Source organism: Leucoraja erinacea, chromosome 27 (assembly GCF_028641065.1).
Source record: "Leucoraja erinacea ecotype New England chromosome 27, Leri_hhj_1, whole genome shotgun sequence".
Taxonomy (NCBI): domain Eukaryota; kingdom Metazoa; phylum Chordata; class Chondrichthyes; order Rajiformes; family Rajidae; genus Leucoraja; species Leucoraja erinaceus.
Genome location: NC_073403.1, coordinates 15,844,113 through 15,866,088, shown reverse-complemented (window position 1 = coordinate 15,866,088; position 21,976 = coordinate 15,844,113). Strand labels below are relative to the sequence as shown.

At 44.6% G+C, this 21,976-nt stretch overlaps 1 protein-coding gene across 2 annotated transcripts; it reads right to left on the bottom strand.

The window, feature by feature from the left end:
• Positions 1 to 951: 951 nt before the first annotated feature.
• Positions 952 to 20,969, bottom strand: aoc2 (amine oxidase copper containing 2). 2 transcript variants are annotated; one of them, XM_055657160.1, is made up of 4 exons: positions 19,330 to 20,969; positions 9,421 to 9,709; positions 6,687 to 6,816; positions 952 to 5,533 (listed from the first exon to the last, which is right to left on the bottom strand). In XM_055657160.1, the coding sequence occupies exons 1-4, from the start codon at positions 20,891 to 20,893 to the stop codon at positions 5,264 to 5,266; spliced, it is 2,253 nt and encodes a 750-aa protein (XP_055513135.1). In that variant the 5' UTR covers positions 20,894 to 20,969; the 3' UTR covers positions 952 to 5,263. The 2 variants fall into 2 exon arrangements, with proteins under 2 accessions (XP_055513135.1, XP_055513134.1); XM_055657159.1 differs by lacking the exon at positions 19,330 to 20,969 and adding an exon at positions 12,905 to 16,442.
• Between the last annotated feature and the right edge of the window lie 1,007 nt (positions 20,970 to 21,976).

Here is a 21,976-nt window from a genome sequence, read left to right as displayed (position 1 = left end):
TGGACGAGGGAATTGAATGCAACATGTCCAAGTTTGCGGATGACACGAAGATGGGGGGCAGTGTTAGCTGTGAGGAGGATGCTAGGAGGCTGCAAGATGACTTGGATAGGCTGGGTGAGTGGGCAAATGTTTGGCAGATGCTGTTTAATGTGGATAAATGTGAGGTTATCCACTTTGGTGGCAAAAACAGGAATGTAGACAATTACCTGAACGGTGGCCGATTAGGAAAGGGGGAGATGCAACGAGACCTGGGTGTCATGGTACACCAGTCATTGAAAGTAGGCATGCAGATGCAGCAGGCAGTGAAGAAAGCGAATGGTCTGATAGCATTCATAGCAAAAGGATTATAATATAGGAGCAGGGAGGTTCTACTGCAGTTGTACAGGGTCTTGGTGAGACCACACCTGGAGTATTGCGTACAGTTTTGGTCTCCTAATCTGAGGAAGGACATTCTTGCCATAGAGGGAGTACAGAGGAGGTTCATCAGACTGATTCCTGGGATGTCAGGACTTTCATATGAAGAAAGACTGGATAGGCTCGGCTTGTACTCACTAGAATTTAGAAGATTGAAGGGGGGTCTTATAGAAACGTACAAAATTCTTAAGGGATTGGACAGGCTAGATGCAGGAAGATTGTTCCCGATGTTGGGGAAGTCCAGAACAAGGGGTCACAGTTTAAGGATAAAGGGGAAAATCTTTTAGGACAGATGTTTTACACAGAGTGGTGAATCTCTGGAATTCTCTGCCACAGAATGTAGTTGAGGCCAGTTAAATGGCTATATTTAAGAATGAGTTAGATGTGGCCCTTGTGGTTAAAGGGATCAGGGGGTATGGAAAGAAGGCAGGTACAGGATACTGAGTTGGATGATCAGCCATGATCATATTGAATGGCGGTGTAGGCTCGAAGGGCCGAATGGCCTACTCCTGCACCTATTTTCTATGTTTCTATTATGACCAAACCAGGGTCTTCAATACGGGCGGTTAGAATCAATCTAATGTCCACAGCAAGAAACTACCTGGTGTTTCTCAGATTCTCTTCTCGTACCAAACCGAGGGGCATAGGTTTAGGGTGAGAGGAGAAAGATTTAATAGGAACCTGAGGGTTAACTTTTTCACTTGAAAGGTGGTGGGTAATGGAACAAGCTACCAGAGGAAGTCGTTGACACAGGTATGATAACAACATTTAAAAGACATTGGAACAGATACATGGACAGGAAAGGTTTGGAAGGATATAGGCCAAATGTAGGTAAATGGAACTAACTTAGATGGGGCATTTTGGTCAGCATAATGGGGCAGAAGGGCCTCTTTCCATGCTGGATGACTCTATAACCGCATAGGCAAGAAGCAGTTTCCAATCACAGAAAAGAAAAATGACTTCTCCTGTACTTTTTTGTTTGAAACAAAACTAAAATACATCCTATTTAGTTTTGTTCCCGTTTTATTCTCATTGGGATGTCCACTCTTTAGGTAAATCACAAGCGGCCTAACAAGGGTGGCACAGTGGCACAGCAGTAGAGTTGCTGCCTTACCGCCCTTGCAACGCCGGAAACCCGGATTCAATCCCGACTACGGGTGCTGTCTGTGCGGAGTTTGTCGTTCTCCCCGTGACCACGTGGGTTTCCTCCGAGATCTTCGGTTTCCACCCACACTCCGAAGACGTACAGGTTTGTATGTAAATTGGCCTGGAATATGTGTAAATTATGCCTGTAGTATGTGTAGTAATGTTAATGTGCGGGGATCGCAGGTCAGTGCAGACTCGGTGGGCCGTAGGGCCTGTCTCTGTGCTGTTTCTAGACTAAACAGAAATCTGGTTTTGAGAAAGATGGTGTTGCTGTTTCTTAAGCTGTGTTTCAATTTGCCAAACCATGTGATAATAACAAAGACAGTCCGTGAATACTGGTCTGGGGAATTTCATTGTCCTATCTGGGACCATGACAATAAACTCTCTTGAAAGGACCATGTTTTATTGCAGATGCAAGTGTCACGTTACCTCATTGGTGGAAATCATTCCCATCCGAAGGGAATTTTTACATAGATTATTTTACCTGCAGAAAATTGCATGTATTTGTTGTAGGTCTGGCTGAGGCAAGCACAGATCCAGGTGAAGACCTGGGTCTCGCTACTTAGCATGGACGTTCGTACACAGATGCCATTATTGTTAGGATTAACTTCCTTGCTGCAGTAACAGTGGAGGTAACAAACACACTTCCCACTTTGCAACAATGATCACTGCCCTCACGAGGGGACCATGTCAGCCTCCGAGTCTGGAATCGTTCCATCTGCATCACTTGACCTTAGATGCTGAGGGTCATAAGTACATTGTCTGACATGGAAACAAAATAGTCAGCATCCACATACTGTATACCAAAGTTATTCAATTTTTGCTAAACACACACATTTTAAGGATTACATGTGGTTCCCCTGTTTGCATTAACAAATAATCATACCTTTTTAAAATATTTTTCATGTTGGCATGCAAGCAATATATGAAATATAAAAATATATTTTGAAGTGAGGTTATAAAAAATATCTTGTAAATGGAGAGCTAAACCAGCAGTGAGATTGCCCAGAGTTTGGACAAGTCGACGTGGCCAATTCAGAGGTCACAAAAAAACGGCAAAATGAGGACAATCTTGCTTTCATAAATTGTTCTTTTTGTTTCCTCCCTTTGAAGAACATTAAACCCAGGCTTCACAGACCGTGGGGTCTTTGTTGGACAGCACTGGTCGTGAGGTGGCCTGTGGTCCAGTGACGTTAGAGATCTCTCCACAGCATCTGCAGCCTGGACCATGAATTAGGAATGGAGGTGGCACTGACAGAAAATACAGCGGGGTAGAAGAGGGTCAAGTAGGCAGTGGGAAGATGGTAGCTGCTTGGTTCTCTGCCTCTACATATGGCACCCTGCCATTCCAGGTGGTCCCTGGTCCCGGTATTCCACGCCAACATCCGGCCGCAGTCTATTTGCTGCAATTGCAAGCTCTTTGAATCTATGATCATAAGATCATAAGACACAAGAGCAGAATGAAGCCATTCAGCCCATCGAGTCTGCTCCACCAGTTGACCATGCTGATCTATTTTTCCCTCTCAACCCCATCCTCCTGCCGACTCCCCATAACCGTTCTGGCCCTTACTAATCAAGAACCTGTCAATGTCCGCTTTAAAAATACCCAATGACTTGGCCTCCACAATTGTCAGCGACAAATAATTCCACCGATTCACCACCCTCTGGCTAAAGAACATTCCCTTGCCTTTCCTATCATCTTTCTACCCTACATTCCGGCTACTATTCGGTGACCTGTATATAACACCCACCAGGGTCTTTATACCCTTGCAGTTTGTTAACTCTACCCATAAGGATTCCCCACATCTTCTGATCTTATGTCGTTTCTCGCTAAGGATTAGATTTCATTCCTTACCAACAGAGCAATCCTACCCCCTCTGCCCACCGGCCTGCCTTGTCTATAGATTGTGTGTCCTCGGATGTTCAGCCTCCAGCTTCGATCCTCTTTTAGCCAATGCTCTGTGATGTCCACAATATCATACATGCCAATTTCTAACCATGCTCTAAGCTCATCCACCTTGTTTCACATACTGCGTGCATTCAAATATATCACCTTCAGTGTTGTTTTCATTGCTCCTCTCCTCTTCTCATATTGGTCTCCATGCTGCCTAACATTAGACTCATCTCTTTCTAAACTTTATGTCCTATTTCTTATCCTGGAGACTTCAGTAACCTCTCCTGTGCTCTCCTTCCCTTTAGCTTCATTCATACTTCTCCAAACTGTTTAACGCACTCTCCCCCACCCACCCCTACCGCTGCCCCACTGTGTACTTTAGAGCCCTGTCTACCGCCCTAGTTATGCTATTTGCTAGGACCCTAGCCCCTGCGGGGTTCAGGTGGAGTTTTTAGTCAGAGGGTGGTGAATCTGTAGAATTATTTGCCATAGAAGGCTGTGGAGGCCAAGTCAGTGGATATTTTTAAGGCAGAGATAGATGGATTCTTGATTAGTACAGGTGTCAGAGTTTATGGGGAGAAGGCAGGAAAATGGGGTTAGGAGGGAGAGATAGATCAGCCATGATTGAATGGCAGAGTAGACTTGATGGGTCAAATGGCCTAATTCTACTCCTATTCCTTATGACATTATGAGTCCATCCCATCGAAACAGCTCCTTTGTGTAAGGAGTGCTGGCACTTTTCACTTTTACATCAAAATTTCAGGAGATACTTTTTACAAACAAAATCTATGCTTGGCGGTGGAGATGGATGGATGTCACATTTGGAAAAAGAATGCAAAATGGTCCTGATGCTTTGCAGATAATTTCTATCGTGAATCTTGATGTAACTCTCCCATGGATTCATCTCTTCTGAAGAAAAATAAATGAACGGAACCATAGAATTCAATCTCAAGCCACCAGTAAAGTTCTTGTAAAGATTCAAAATCTCATGCAACAAAAACATCATTTGTTGTTAAAAACCATTAGCCCAGTGAAAAGAGTTTAGTAAGGCACTTCTCAAGGACTGTACCCAACTACCATCTGGAATGAGAATAAATGTTTAACACTATTTCCTTGAGTGTCAACCTCTCATTGCAGCAATTGGTTCTATCAGACTGGAATAAATCCTAGTAACAAGTGAATCAGAGCACATGAAGCTGTTTTCAATTGGTAGATTTTAAATATATACACTGGTACCCAAGGAGGATTCCCTGGCAATTAAAATTAAAAAAATTCTGAAGCAACTGGTATTTGTAAAAACTACCCTCTCACTTCCTCTGTCATTTCATAATGACATGTTCAGATTAATCACCACCCTTCAAACTAAATAACAGAGCTTGAGTGGTGACCTGTATAGTAGAGGTATACAAAATCATGAGGTACGTAGATAAGGTGAATGGTCACGATCTTTTCCCCAGAGAAGGAGAGTCTAACACTAGAGGCCATAGGTTTAAGGAGAGAGGGGAAGGGTTTAGAAGAGCGCTGAGGTGCAACGCTTACATACAAAGGAAGGTGAGTATAAGCTGTAGAGATGGGTGGAATTACAATGCATAAAACATATTTATACAAGTACATGGATAGTAAAGGTTTAGATGATAATGGGCTATGACTCTATAACTCTATAAATGAGATGTGATATTTATCCTGCCTGGAAAGATTCCATGCAGACCATTGGATCTAATACTTATTATTTCAGAATGCTTAGTTGAAAGTAGTGGTCAGTGACAGGTTGGGACTCGCTGTAATGGAGTCACATTGAACGCAATTCAGTTAATGTTCATTGTTTTCCCCGTAGGTAAATTCTGGGAAGTTTGGACTACAAGATGCAACGTCAGACAGACACGCTATGGGATTATCCTCACATCCCGGATTGGCTGGATCGATGTAAATAGCGTCTTGAGAGTAAACAGAGGGATCGTGGTTAAAATAGTTGAGTGGTTTCAGAACGAAGCCTATTTCATTTCCAGATGTGGCAGTGTTTGGAACATCTTCTGCGTGGGGAATGTGGAGGAATCCAGCTGTTATCCAGGCCACCAGGTCCTGTGTGAAAATAATAGGCATGTTGTTACTGATCGTCTTCAACTTCAATAAAATCAAATCACATTAGTATTGTTTTTCCTTAGCAAAGTGGAATGATTCCATATGTATGGGAGTATTAAACAAGAAGGGCATTGAGCTCTAATCCAATTACGGGCATGTTTCTGCAGAGTTCTGCACCATAGCATGCACAGTCCTGGCTTCCAGCGCTGTCGTTGGAGAATGAATGAATGTATGAATGAATGGATGAATGAATGACTGAATGAATGATGAATGATTGAATGAATGTATGATTGAATGAATGATTGAATGAATGTATGCATGAATGAATGATTGAATGAATGAATGTATGTATGTGTGATTGAATGAATGAATGAATGAATGAATGAATGTATGAATGAATGAATAGGTTTTATTGGCCAAGTATGTACACATACAAGGAATTTGCCTTGGCGTTCTGCTCACAAGTAACAACACGACATACAGTAAACAATTAAGAATAAAACATAAAACATTAAAACATTAAGAGTAAAACATTAGAGTTTAAACATGTGAATGAAATAAAATACCAGAGCTAAAGGAGGCTACAGACTACAGAATTGGACATTTCCCTCTGTGTTGGTGTGGCTATGCCCCTGGCTGCTCCAGCTTTGTCCCACATCCCAGCTGTGTAGGATGGTAGATTACTTTGCCACTAAATTATCCCCAGTGTGTAAGTGAGTGGTAGAATCTGGGGAGGTGCAGGGGAGAGTTTATGGGAATATAGGGAGAATAAAGTGAGATTAGCAAAGGAATAATGTAAGCGAGTGCTTGATGGCCAGTGTGGACTCAACGGGCCAAAAGTCCTTTATCAGTGTTTATGTCACTATGTGTCTATATGGAAGCCTAAAGGAAATGTCCTCATTGGCCAAAGGCTTTTCGCAACAATTATAACACCCCAGTAGCTGCTCTGGCTGACATCAGCCTATTCAACACACGACCTTTAGTCTGTGAGGTGTACCCTGACGTGCAACATTGCATGGTCCATCTGATGCCTGTTGTTTACACGCCCACCTCTTCTCATGCTCACTATGGGGAAGTTTGGTTCTAATCCATGTTCCCCAGCTCAAGGACAAATGGTTCTGACAAACCGTTATATTAATACATATGAACAAACCTCATTCCTAATGCTTTCATTGTTAATGAAGTCAGCAAAGTAAACAGGTGGTTTCCACATGCTGTTCTGATTGTAGATGCTGCTGCTCTTTCGCTCGCTATCTTTGCTCTTTGTCACTGCCAACTGGTACCTATAATAAATAAAACAACATTATTAACCTGCGTTGTTGCTAGAATGTCCTCATATCTAAGTGCTTTAACTTATTTTTCACCAACTCGAGTGCCCAGGATTGAAGAAGATTTCAAAACGTGATGAACACTGCCCAGTCCATCATGGCTACTGACCTCCCCACCATCGAAGGGATCTACAGGAGTCGCTGCCTCAAAAAGGCAGCCAGCATCATCAGAGACCCACAACACCCTGGCCACACACTCATTTTACCCCTGCCATCGGGGAGAACTGTAACGTCCAGGTTCAGGAGCAACTTTCCCCCTACAATCATCAGCCTAGTAAATACTACAACCTCCAAATAAGCTCTGAACTACATAGACTGGTGTCATTGTTTTTGTCTTTCTGTTATTATTGCTATATATATATATATATATATATATATATATAAAGATATATATGTGTTTATGTGTGTGTACGCACACACGTGTGCGTGTGTGTATATATATATATGAATATATATATTTTTTTTTATATAGAGATCTATATAGATATATATACTGAACTGTAAGTAAAAATGCTGCAAGTAAGAATTTCATTGTTCCGTTACAGGACATATGACAATAAAACAGTCTTGACTCTCAACTCTCGTTTACATGCTAGTGCCTCCGGTGAAACTGTCACAGCGGGCAGGTATATGCAAAGATAGAACCATAGATCCTCTTCTACTGGATGAGTCGTTATTGAGCTGGGAAACAGAACATTTCCCCACATTCCACTTAAATATCTCCACATCTGCTTTGACAAAGACCAGATGCAAGACTAATTTTTTTCTGGGTTAGTAACGCAACTCTAATCTCAGAAGTGGAAATGGAATGTGTCACATTCCTGTCCTTCATCCTCTTGTCAGTTATTGGTTTGTATGGAGATGTTTGCATCTATGTTTATGCAAACCACAGATCATTGATAGAGTAACTTTGCTTTGCATGCTAACCAGGTAAAAATAAAGTAGAAACAAGGAACTGCAGATGCCACTTTACAAAATAAAAAACCCACAGTGCTGGAGAAACTGAGCAGGTCAGGCAGCAACTCTGCAGAACATGGATAGCGATGTTTAGGACCCTTCTTTAGACTGTTGAAAAAAAATCCTTACTTGATGAAAAGTAAAAACGAGGAGAGCGTACAAAAGTAGTGCAGAGGGAAAATACACATAATGTAGGTCAAACTGATATAGCTACAAAGAAAGTGCAGATAGAAAAAAGTGCAAGGTCCACAAGGGGGCAGATTAGGGGATTGAGTGTCCCCTTACCTTGTGAGAAGTCCATTCAAGAATCTGATAAGTGCAGGGTAGAAGCTATTTTTAATCTGATTGTACATGATTATAAACTTTTCTATTGTCTGCCAACAGGGAGGAGAGAAGAAGGAATGATCGAGGTATTGTTGGCCCTTGGTTATTTTGGCTACTTTCCCAAGGCCGTGTGAAGTGTAGATGGAGTCAATGGGTGGGAGGCTGGTTTGCATGATGGGCAGGGCTGCGTCCGCAAATCTCTACAATTTCCTGCTGCCTTGGGTCTTACAGTTGCCAAATTAGGCTGTCAGGCATCCAGATTGGGTGCTTTCTAAGGTTCTTGGTTTCTTGGTCCTCCAAAATATTCCAAATGGAATTTAAACTGGAGGTGGTGAAGGGAGGGAGGTGAATCTGTAGAAATTGGTAAGTATCATTTGAGACATGTCATATTGCCTTAGTCTTCTGAGGAAGTAGAAGGATTGGTCTGTTTTTTGTACGTCTATCCATTGTACAAGTATTACTATGAGCTTTCCATCTGTAAGGCTGCAGTGAGAGGTGGAGATAGTGGTCTGTAGCTTCTCCACTGCCTAATGCACGGCATCAGTGTGATGGGAAAACTTTACAACTGCCTGTTGCCAGGGAAAAAATGTGATAAACTTCTGAAACTGTTCCAACATCAGGCACAAGGAAAGGGTGAAGACCGAGCATGCAAGAGGATAATAATGCAAATACCTGTTCCCTTTGGAAAGATGCATAAAGATCGTTGAAGATATCTACAGAAAAAAAGTGAAAGAAAATGTGGAGGAAAAATAAGACAAGGTGCAGTGCAAAGAGGAGAAAAGCCAAATCACAGCTCACCCAGACCACTGGCAGAGCGATGGAAACAAGCGACAGACGGAGAGGGAGAAGGGAAGGAGAATAAAGATGGGAATGCAAATAAAAGTGCGATTGAAAGTGACTGAAAGTGATGGACAAGCGGAAAGATGTAGAAGACCAAAAATTAACATTTTTCATAATCCCGATCACATAATATCTTCTTTTTTTTAATGTCATGCATGTTCTAATAAACCGTAGATCAAATGGCAATTTGATTTGTAAAATGTCTGCCAAAGTGGAAGTTTGCATAAGCACTGAGGTACAAATTGATCACACATTCTCACATTAAGGCGTCTCCAATGTGTGAAGTCTTATCATGATAGATCCAATGAATATTATGTACAAGATATCAAAACTATAACCAACCCCCTGATATAGTCTATTATTTAATGACCAGTTTGCATTTTCCTTGTCATCTGGCAGGAGATGAAGACTCGATGAACAAGAGGTCAAGATTTATACCTTTGCCAGGAGATGCCTTTTTCATCTGGACTGTCTTCAGGCACACTGTCAGGGTTGAAGCTCACCACCTGAAGCCTGTAACCTCGATAATAGCCCCACTTATTTTTCTGAGCCAAATTGACAAAGTTCAGGTATTTGGGCAATTTTGCTCCAGATCTGAAGGCTGCTTCATTCTCCGTCTCTAAGATCTTGCTTTTCACACTGGGTACATGCACCTTCTCGTCAGGCTTCCATGGGACTGATTTAAGTTGATATTCCACATCTTTAGTTTCAAAAGAGTTAGATGTACCTATAACAGAGAGAGGCAAATGTTAAATGAACAGTTAAGCAGAGTGTGCACCAGAGGAAAAAGACAAAATGCTGGAGCAACTCATCAGACCCTCGTTATCCAGATATTCCAAGCTCAAGCTTGGAATATGCACTCATAATGTCCAGCATGCTACGAATCATTAGTTGCTTTTATACTCAAACCAGTGCAAGGTTGAAATTCAGACTGGTTGCAGTTAGAAGGAGAGAGGGGTAAAGTTTAAAGAAGATAGGCAGGGCAGGTTTTTTTTACAGAGTGGTGGATGCCTAAAATACATGTGAACATAGCACCAGTTTCTTGCTGAATAGATTCCTTAAGTTGAACCCATTTTAAACATAGGATCAGCCTTGCCCAATATTGTTGTCAAACATGTTCATAAAACAGTACTGTTAATATTCTATTAATAACACATAATAATCATAAAATCTTTTAAGCCTGTCATTTTTAAATGCACTGGTTACAATTAGTTTATCAAGGGTAATTATTTGCTCAAACCTCATCCACCAGTTAGGAACAATGAATAACCATTTGATGGCAGTTCATCCCGATAAGGATCATAATTTTTGCATCGTATCACTTTTCAATGCTCAGAATCATTCTTTCAAGGCAGGCATACCAGAAAGTGTTTTATTGTAGGATTTATTTAATCTACAACTAGCTCAAACCTGTTAAATTGTCAAATAGCAAATATCATTTCAACCATAAAACTGAATTGAGTACAAAGTAGTCATAATATTAATTCTTAAAATACAGGTATCATCTTACTTCGACCAACTCAAATTTACGCTCTAGAACTCTGTAATCCTTTCCCTAATGCGTAAAAGTACGTTTCTTTCTGAGATTAGTTTGTGTACATTGTCAAGATTATTTTCAGTGCTAATCATTTCCTTTATTTAACGCTGTAGAATATGCTGTAATACTTTGTGGATTGTACTCTCTTTTTTTTTTTAACTTGTAGCTCAAAAAATAAACCTGAGGAACTTCCTGAGTCATTGACCACAGTGTGGGATTGATCTGTGCCACTGACACAAGCCGACCAGTGCTACCTGCTCGGTCCATTTCTCCGCATTCTCCAAAAGGAATATTAGGTTATTCTCAGTGGAAATCTTATTTTGCTTCTCGTACACAGGATAAAGATGGACAGCAGTTTGATTGGTTTAGTGCGAAACATGCAAAAACATGCTCGATTCATTCCCAGGAAGTGGAATGCAAATGAAATCAATATGCAAGGGGTAAAGCGGAAAGGCTGTTAAAAGGGCTCATTATAGCATCTAGAGAAAAATGGACTGATTGTTTTGCTGTACTGGGAACTTTAGGCGAACCCTAGTACCTCTCACGGGAATTCGTAGGTTAACTTATAGTAAGCGTTTGTTGGCTCTGGGCCTGTACTTTCTGGAGTTTAGAAAAATGAGGAGGGGGGGGGGGGGGGGGGGGGGGCGGCTCATTGAAACATACAGAATAGTGAAAGGCTTGGACAGAGTGGATGTGGAGAGGATGGTTCCACTAGTGGGAGGTCTAGAGATCATAGCCACAGAATTAAAGGATGTTTTTTTAGAAAGGAGATGAGGAGAAATGTCTTTAGTCAGAGGGTTGTGAATGTGGAATTCTTTGCCACAGAAGGCTTTGAAGGCCAAGTCAATGGATACTTTTAAGGCAGAGGTAGATAGATTCTTGATTAGTACAGGTGTCAGACGTTATGGGGAGAAGGCAGGAGAAGGAGGGAGAGATAGATCATCCATGATTGACTGGTGGAGTAGACTTGATGGGCCAAATGGCCTAATTCTACTCCTATTCCTTATGACATGATCTTATTCCTTAGTGAGAAATGGCAGCTGAGGATGGCTGGTGTTGGGTGGTCTGAGTGGCCTATCTGTAGGACAAAAGACTCCACCCTATGCATGTCCATTGTAGGGGATCAGCCAGATCCACATGTTGACCAGATCTCATCACAACCTGTTGGGTATGGAGGAAGCCTTTGCCTCCCCATCTCTTTGTGTGGCTCCGCTACTCACCCCAGCCAAGAAGTGTCTCTGTGGTAACAAGATGTAGTGGCAGAGACGGCTGTTGAGCCAAAGAACATTAACACGCTAGATCACATGATGGTGCAATCGATAACTATAACTGTAAACTGTGTCTCACCACAAACCTTCTGATGAAGAAGCCACAATAACAACTGGAAATCTTATAACACCATCTGTTAGATGTCTCAGTACACTTGGCATGGGAGTTAACAAACGTTAGTGCCAGGCTACATATGGAGGTATTATATCAGATACCAGAAATGGAATAAAAGCGACACAGAAGATAGACACAAAGTGCTGGAGTAACTCATCGGGTCAGGCAGCATCTCTGGAGAAAAAGGATGGTTGACTTTTCGGGCCAGGACCCTTCCTCGGACTGAAAGTAGAGGGGAGTGAACTGCAGGAAAGAAAAGCTTCAAAGGTAAACAGATTTGACGCTTTTATAAGTGAAAATCAGAAAATTACAGGCGCTGTCAATCTGGAAAAAAAATCCTGATTGGCCGAGTTTCCAGCATTTTCTACTATTATTTTTGTACTGTTCATCGCTATCTCTCGATACATTTCCATGCTGATTTTTTTAGGTCTGCTCGGTGCTCTGACCCCAGAACATTAATATCAATTCTGCTGAATGATAAAACGAGGAACCAGAGGTACAAATGTCAATAAACGTATAGAGGTTCCAGAGCAGAGGTACCTGGCAGGTGATGGCAAGTCAGTGTTTAGTTTAGTTTAGTTTAGCAATACAGCATGGAAACAGGCCCTTCAGCCCACAGAGTCCGTGCCGACCAGCAATCCCTGTACTATCCTGCACCTATCTTCTGTGTTTCTATGTTTCTATGACATAAATTGTTGGTGAGAGGGAAAAGATTTAAAGGGGTCGTGGGATGCAATTTAATTTCATGGAGGGTGGTGGGTATAAAGAAGGAGGTGCAAACTGAAGTAGTGGATGTAGGTATAATGACAATGTTTAAAAGTTATTTTATCTATCTTATAGAAAGAAAGGTTTAGACGAATGTTGGCCAAAGGCTGGCAAGTAGCACTAGCTCAGGGACATTAGTTCTCGTGGAGGAGTTAGGCGTGTTCCGTGCTATATGAGACTCTATGACTCCCCATACAAATGTCACCACGAGAACGTTTGAAATGCATTGGCACCTACCCAATATATCCAGGTCAGCCTTGAAGTGGAAGAAGTGAGTGTGAATGTTGCCCACAACGTTCTCTTCAAGTTTTGCTCCGTACTGAGTTGCCCCATCGGAAGTAAATGATGTTAGAGCGTAGCCCGTGGGAGACACCTTGGTCTCAATCACCCCATTATTGTGGAAGACGAAATTAAAGATGTAATCATAGTTGCCCACAGTCGCCACTGATCGCACGACCAGCACGTTATCCAGTAACGCGCCGTAAGATGGGGTCATGAACCAGCTGGAGAAGTGGCGTCTCAGAGGAATCTCCCGATTTTGCTCAAAGATACAAATGGAGTTCCTGATCCGCTGCGGTTGGTCGCTATCCATGAGATGGAGAGTGTGGACGAAAGTGGCGCTGTAAGGGCAGTCCACGCCTTTCACCAGCTCATTGGAACTTTTCCCAATTCCATAATGACTGTCCAAGAATTTGGACCTCATCAGAGCTGGCGCCTCTCCGCCGTAAACGGAGTTCATCTCCTGGACGCTCAACTCGTAGACCACCCGCTCCTTCCTGAAGCGGATATCAAACAGCTGTAAACCGCTGGCGGGACTGTGGCGGAACGCGAACTCCCAGTCAAAGTAGCGAACGTGGTTGTTTACAACGTGGTATCTTGGTCCCTGTGGCTCGAACTGGAGGGGGCCGTAGGTTTGAAACTTCTGGCGAGGTCTCAGCGAGGCGTAGTTGGGATCCGAATCTGTCCTTTGGATCTTCCGCACAGACCCCTTGTTGTACTGCGTCACTAGTTCATCAATGTTGTCAAAGTATTGGCCGTTGTAAAGTACTTTCCTCACCTTCCACTCCGAGATGTTGTTGCTGCTGTGGTCCACCAGTACCTCAAACCCCAGAGGGTGCATAACGGAACCTTCCAGTCTTTTTAAGAACGGAAACCAAGTTTCTCTATCTCCCAATTTAAACCCGCGAGGGGACGAGTCGAAATGTATTGGGGACATCCCGTCCGCGCCGTAACTTTCCTTGAGAAGTTTCGAAACTTTCTCCAAACCTATTGTTGACATGATGGTTTTATATTCAGTAAAGGTTAGAGGCCTGGAGTTGAAGTGGAGGCTCTTGTAGGTGTGAGAGGTGACATCCACATGGTAGGTCGGGTCAGGGAGAGGTCCCACTGTGTACTCGGTTACATTGGGCCGAGTCTGAGCACCAAAAACCACCACAGCCCTGGCCTCTCTCCTTGGCGGGTCGCCCCCCTGGTCCAAGAACCTCAAGGCGTCGTCTTTGCGGGGAAGTTGTAGTTCGACCATGAAGATGGAGTTGTGGGACGGCAATGCCTGACTACAGTTCACCAGGGTCACGGCCAGGTTCTGCTCCAAGTAGCGCACCACCTGCCTCAGCTCCAAGGAATTGAGGTCCGCAAACATCTCCTTCTGCCGCCGCTGCTCCATCATCTCACTGAGCTGCTCGCCGGGGTCTCGGACCTGACACGCGGCCGACCTCGACATCCCCACCAGCAGGATCCAGTTGAGAGCGATGATCGCTACCAGAGCTACGGCCAAGACAGCGAACACAACCTTCAAGTTCATGGTGAGCCCGCGGCGCCGGCAACGTGTGGAGCGCTCGCCTGCTTCTTCACTGAGTCTCTGGCGATCTCCGGGGTTGATTCCTCCTCGACCACCTCCACCGCGCGGGTTCTGCCGACTTTGTACTTGGAATGTACGTCCCAGAATGCTCAAGGATGTGGGGATCGTTTGGGAGAATTTAACTGTTTCCAGACATCGGGGCTTGAGTTGAAAGCCACGTATTTGCAACGAAACTGTCGAACAGTGAGATAAAGCTGAACCAGAGCTCGGGCCGGGCTGGTCTGAGTAAAGATTGAGTGTGGGCAGCAGAGCGGGCAAAGTATTAAAACCCACAGACGAGTCCAGTTATCTGACTCAGGGGAACAGGCCCTTCGGCCCATCCTGTCTATGCCGACCGAGTTGACATACTGAGCTAGTCCCATTTGCCTGTGCTTGGTCAATCGCTTATTATGACAATAGAAGAAGTACTAATTTCAGTTGTAAGTCATCAGTCGCGGATACTGACTCGCTATTTCTCCCGGTCTCCATCGTGCAGCCTGACCTGCCCCCAAACATTGTGGTGACCGGTACATAACACAGAGAGCCTTGAACCTCTTCCATCTGTCTCCCTCTATCACAGACGCTCATTCTGTACCTCTCACCGCTTACACTGCAACTTGAATTTACCTGTAAAACGTATTGACAATTCCAAACTGCTAGTCAATGTCATACTTCCCATACCTTGTTAAATTCTTTTTTACATCTGTGCTGCTGTTTAAGAAACTACGTTGAACCAAAAACTGAAGACCAAAGTTTAATTTGCATGTTTTGGCTTTTCGTTTAAACAGAAGGGTTCTTAGAGGCAGTAGAAAATTATCGAAGACAAGGCTTTGAATTTAAGCCTAAAACTGTTTGAATTTGACAATTAAGAAATAGCCTTTGTTCCAAGTAGACAAAATTAAAACAAGAGTTCTTGTTCAGGATCAATTCGACCATTCAGTTAAGTGCAATTTATTTCAAGTACCACAACCGTGAATTAGATTTCTAGATTAATTATTTCCCCACCCACACACTGACGTTTTGTAGAATAAAACATTAAATCCACACGACAATCAAGCAAGGGCAACAAGTTGTAGAATTCCTTCTATATTTATAAGAACGGATGCGAAGGGCCTTGACCCAAAATGTCACATATTCCTTTTCACCAGATATGCTGCCTGACACCGCTGTGTTCCTCCAGCTTTTTGTGTCTATCCTTTATAATGTTATTTAGAACATTAACCATGCTTTTTTTTTACACTTACTAAGAAGTATAACATACTTGGAAGTGTCGAAACATTTTTAATGTGACAATTCGTTCAGTTGTATTTCAGTTTGTTTTCAGTTACCTGACGAAACCCAAAGACACCTGGAGACCAACGTGGTGACATTTATTTGTGAAAATGAAAAAAAAAAACACTGATGATGCTGCAAATCTGAACCGACAGCAGCTAATGCTGGAAATACTCAGCAGGTCGGGCAGCAACCGGAGGGGAAGGAGAAACCGCGATGACGGTTCAGGTCGAAGATCTGATGAAGGTTCTGATGAACGGACGTCGACCTGAAACAATGGGTCGGTTTCTCTTCCCACACATACCGACTGACCTACGAAGCATTTGTATTATTTTCTGTTTTTTCGTTGCAACTTATTGGATTTGTTTACAGCACCAAAGGCACATAAAACACGTTTTTATTGTGTGGGCCTGCACATCGACGAGACCAAACGCAGACTGGGCGATGGTTTCACAGAACACCTTCGCTCAGCACGCGGGAACCAACCTGATATCCCATTTCACAAAAATGCTGGAGAAACTCAGCGGGTGCAGCAGCATCTATGGAGCGAAGGAAATAGGTAACGTTTCGGGCCGAAACCCTTCTTCAGACTGATAGGGGGTGGCGGGGAGAAGGAAGGAAAAAGGAGGAGGAGCCCGAGGGCTGGGGAATGGGAGGAGACAGCTTGAAGGCTAAGGAAGGGGATGAGACAGCAAGGGCTAACAAAATTGGGAGAATTCAATGTTCATGCCCGTCGGATGCAGGCTCCCCAAGCGGAATATGAAGTGCTGTTCCTCCAATTTCCGGTGTTGCTCACTCTGGCAATGGAGGAGACCCAGGACAGAGAGGTCGGATTGGGAATGGGAGGGGGAGTTGAAGTGCTGAGCCACCGGGAGGTCAGGTAGGTTCTTGCGGACCGAGCGGAAGTGTTCGGCGAAACGATCGCCCAACCTCCACTTAGTCTCACCGATGTAGATCAACTGACATCTAAAGCAGCGAATGCAGTAGATGAGGTTGGAGGAGATACAGGTGAACCTCTGCCGCACCTGAAACGACTTTTTGGGTCCTTGAATGGAGTCGAGGAGGGAGGTAAAGGGACAGGTGTTGCATTTCTTGTGGTTGCAACGGAAAGTGCCCAGGGAGGGGGTGGTGTGGGAGGGAAGGGAAGAATTGACAAGGGAGTTGCGGAGGGAGCGCTCTAATTCCCCCAATTTTGTTAGCCCTTGCTGTCTCCTCCCCTTCCTTAGCCCTCGAGTTCTCTCCTCCCATCCCCCAGCCCTCGGGCTCCTCCTCCTCCTTTTTCCTTCGTTCTCCCCACCACCCCTATCAGTCTGAAGAAGGGTTTTGGCCCGAAACGTTACCTATTTCCTTCGCTCCATAGAGGCTGCTGCACCCGCTGAGTTTCTCCAGCATTTTTGTGTGCCTTTGATTTTCCAGCATCTGCAGTTCCTTCTTGAACACCCTGATATCCCGGTTGCCGGACACTTTAATTCTCCTTCCCATTCCTACACAGACCTTTCTGTCCTCGGCCTCTTCCTCCTCAAAGTGAGGCTAAACGCAAATTGGAGGAACAGCACCTCATATTTTGCGTGGGAAGCTCACAGCCCAGTCGAATGAATATTGATTTCTCTCACTTCAGGTAGCCCCGGCATTCCCTCTCTCTATCCCTCCCCCACCCAAGTCGCACCAGCTTCTCATTTTCACCCTACAAACAGCTTCCTTCATCATCGTTACTTTTTTGCATATATTTCATTCATGTTCTTTATCTCTCCACATCACCATCTATATCTCTCATTTCCCTTATCTCTAACCAGTCTGAACAAGGGTCTCGATCCAAAACGTCGCCCATTCCTTCTCTCCGGAGATGCTGCCTGGCCCGCTGAGTTATTCCAGCTTTTTGTGTTAATCTTCAGGAAAGGCAGATGCTGGTTTACAAAAAAAAAGACAAAAAAGTGCAGGAGTAACTACCGTGACTGAGTCTGATGAAGGGTCACGGCCTGAAACGCCACCTGCCCGTGTTCTCCAGAGATGTTGCCTGACCCACCGAGTTACTCCAACACTTCGTGTCGCTGTTTCTCAAGGATTAGCTGTTTTTAATCACAAACTTAGCTTTATCTTTCTGTCATTAACTGACCACCAGAGAGAGTGGGTAGCTCCGGATAGGGATTGCCACAGATGGCGAATCGTTCTTGTTGAGGGGGAGAAATGTGTAAGTGTGTGTGTGTAAGTGTGTGTGTGTGTGTGTATAAGCGTGTGAGAGTATGTGTATAAGAATATGTGTGAGAGTCTGTGTGTGTGTAACAGTGTGTGTGTGTGTGTGTGTGTGTGTTAAGAGTTGTGTGTGTTAGTGTGTGTGTGTGTAAGTGTGTTTGTGTGTGTGTGTGTGTGTGTGTGTGTAAGTGTGTGTGTGTGTGTAAGTGTGTGTGTGTGTGTGTGTGTGTGTGTGTGTGTAAGTGTGTGTGTGTATGTGTAAGTGTGTGTGTGTAAGTGTGTGTGTGTGTGTGTGTGTGTGTGTAAGTGTGTGTGTGTGTGTGTGTGTGTGTGTGTGTGTAAGTGTGTGTGTGTGTGTGTGTGTGTGTGTGTGTGTGTGTGTGTGTGTGTGTGTGTGTGTGTGTGTGTGTGTGTGTGTGTGTGTGTGTGTGTGTGTGTGTGTGTGTGTGTGTGTGTGTGTGTGTGTGTGTAATTGTGTGGAAACGGGTCCTCCCCTCCCCCCCAAACTAAGGCTATCTGCAATCATCCCAATAGTTTGCATTGGATCTATATCCCTCTGAACCTTTCCTATCCAAGTTCTCATCCAGATGCCTTTATACACATATTTACATCTCCACCACACATTCGTCTGCGTTTAACACGCTCCCTCCTCCTGACTCGCAACCAGCGCTGACATTCAGTCTCTCCTGACTCCCACCCTCTCCAGGACCACATCCTTGTTCTCCCCTCCTCCCCAACCCCACTCAAAGACTTTTGCTGTAAATGTATTGGATCTCTATCTGTTCCATTGACCCGGAGAATATGTCCCTGATTCCTCGGATGTTAACTGGCAGACTGACAGTGCTCGCGTTTCCTTTGCTTAACACATATTTCATGACAGGTTTAATGGTCCATTGTAATCAGGCCAGGTTGAACGGAATTGTCATTCTTGAGTGGCCTGGCATGAGTATTCTACAACACATTTGCAAGACTTGACTGTTTTTGTGACATTGGTGTCATCGTTGACTGGACGGTAAGCAACGATATTGCTTCGTGGTGAATTGTGTTAAACTATCGAAGATATTAGTCACTATTATCAGCTGCCTGGTTACATAACACTGATGTTTCTGTGAAGAAGCAAACTTCTCCAAAGAACCAAGACTCAAGGCGGCCAGTCATTTCCAAATATCTATCCCCAGAACCGCGCAGTTTGTTCAACAATTGCTCCCATGCTCGATATTAGTCACCAATGAAGAAAGACCGGTGTCATTACTGAATATATATCATTTGTATCCTTAGACAGAATACTTTGAAACGGACGCAAGGTTAATATATATTTTAAATATACTTCAACGTAGAACGTTTGAAATGCATTGGCACCTACCCAATATATCCAGGTCAGCCTTGAAGTGCAAGAAGTGAGTGTGAACGTTGCCCACAACGTTCTCTTCAAGTTTTGCTCCGTACTGAGTTGCCCCATCGGAAGTAAATGAGGTTAGAGCGTAGCCCGTGGGAGACACCTTGGTCTCAATCACCCCATTATTGTGGAAGACGAAATTAAAGATGTAATCATAGTTGCCCACAGTCGCCACTGATCGCACGACCAGCACGTTATCCAGTAACGCGCCGTAAGATGGGGTCATAAACCAGCTGGAGAAGTGGCGTCTCAGAGGAATCTCCCGATTTTGCTCAAAGATACAAATGGAGTTACTGATCCGCCGTGGTTGGTCGCTATCCATGAGATGGAGAGTGTGGACGAAAGTGGCGCTGTAAGGGCAGTCCACGCCTTTCACCAGCTCATTGGAACTTTTCCCAATTCCATAATGACTGTCCAAGAACTTGGTCCTCATCAGACCTGGCGCGTCTCCGCCGTAAACGGAGTTCACCTCCTGGACGCTCAACTCGTAGACCACCCGCTCCTTCCTGAAGCGGATATCAAACAGCTGTAAACCGCTGGCGGGACTGTGGCGGAACGCGAACTCCCAGTCAAAGTAGCGAACGTGGTTGTTTACAACGTGGTATCTTGGTCCCTGTGGCTCGAACTGGAGGGGGCCGTAGGTTTGAAACTTCTGGCGAGGTCTCAGCGAGGCGTAGTTGGGATCCGAATCCGTCCTTTGGATCTTCCGCACAGACCCCTTGTTGTACTGCGTCACTAGTTCATCAATGTTGTCAAAGTATTGGCCGTTGTAAAGTACTTTCCTCACCTTCCACTCCGAGATGTTGTTGCTGCTGTGGTCCACCAGTACCTCAAACCCCAGAGGGTGCATAAAGTAATCGTTGTGGTTCTTCAACGAGGAAAACCACGTTTCCCTGTCGCCCAACTTAAATCCGCGAGGGGACGAGTCTAAATATTTTGGGGGCATCACGTCCGCGCCGTAACTTTCCTTGAGTAGTTCCAAAACCTTCTCCAAGCCCACAGTTGACATGATAGTTTTATATTCAGTAAAGGTTAGAGGCCTGGAGTTGAAGTGGAGGCTCTTGTAGGTGTGAGAGGTGACATCCACATGGTAGGTCGGGTCAGGGAGAGGTCCCACTGTGTACTCGGTTACATTGGGCCGAGTCTGAGCACCAAAAACCACCACAGCCCTGGCCTCTCTCCTTGGCGGGTCGCCCCCCTGGTCCAAGAACCTCAAGGCGTCGTCTTTGCGGGGAAGTTGTAGCTCGACCATGAAGATGGAGTTGTGGGACGGCAATGCCTGACTACAGTTCACCAGGGTCACGGCCAGGTTCTGCTCCAGGTAGCGCACCACCTGCCTCAGCTCCAAGGAATTGAGGTCCGCAAACATCTCCTTCTGCCGCCGCTGCTCCATCATCTCACTGAGCTGCTCGCCGGGGTCTCGGACCTGACACGCGGCCGCCCTCGACATCCCCACCAGCAGGATCCAGTTGAGAGCGATGATCGCTACCAGAGCTACGGCCAAGACAGCGAACAGGACCTTCGCGTTCATGGTGAGCCCGGGGCGCCGGCAACGTGTCGAGCGCTCGCCTGTTCTGTTTCTCTCTACTTTGCTTGGAGTAAAACGATCCCTCTGCACTACAGCAAATCACACCAGGCGATCGGTTTGAAGGGCGGTGACGTTATCGAGTGCAAATACCAAACATCTTAACTATTTATGCACCTCCTCCGCTTGGCTTTTGAACCTGTTAAAAACTTCAATGTAAGTTTGCGTTTGCGTTTGCGAGCGGTGGGCAGAGGGGTCAGAAGGTGTGGGACTACCAACACCGATTGTCATGATCTTCCACTGCCCAGTATGTGTTGGGAAAACGCATCGCTAGACAAGGCTTCCCGGGTTTGTGACGCCATGTTGTAATTTCACCGACAGATTTGCCCGTTAGATCTTTTACAGAACCACGTCAGTGGGTCGTGCATAACAAACGGAGAAAAAACATCAGCGAAAAGTTATTGCAAAACTAAGCAGCAAGAACTACTCCAACAATTCAACGGACTGAAATGCTCGTCGCCGGAACATTGCAAACAGTGACAAGTTTGAAAATGGACACATGGAACTGCAGATGTTCGAATCCTGATCAAATACAATGCAATCAGTTTTATACAATCAACATACAAAGTACTGGAGTAAATGATGCCCCACTGGCAGCATCCGTGGCGAGAATATAGACGGCGTATCGGGATCCTTCTTCAGTGAAGAAGATTAGACTTGATTGCCTTCCGTCAGTGATGAATCCGCTGTGGTGGATGTTTATGGTAACTTTTATGCAGTTGTGTGTTTAGTTGCTGTTATAAGTATGACTGTGTGGTAATTCGAGTTTCACTGTACCTTGATTGGGACACGTGACAATAAAATACCGTTGTTTCAATCTCTTCATCGATTTGTCCCTTGTTGGCTCGATTGCCTCGTTCAGTCCTGCAGCGATCTGTAGTTACACATGCTGCAATTAGTAGACACAAGAGTGCTGGAATAACTTTGAAGTGGTTCTCTGGTTTCCGATTCACCCGTGTTGTACATTCACATTGCTCCCCAATTCATCCGTTGTGACACGGCCAATTAGCATTATGGAATTTGTATTGT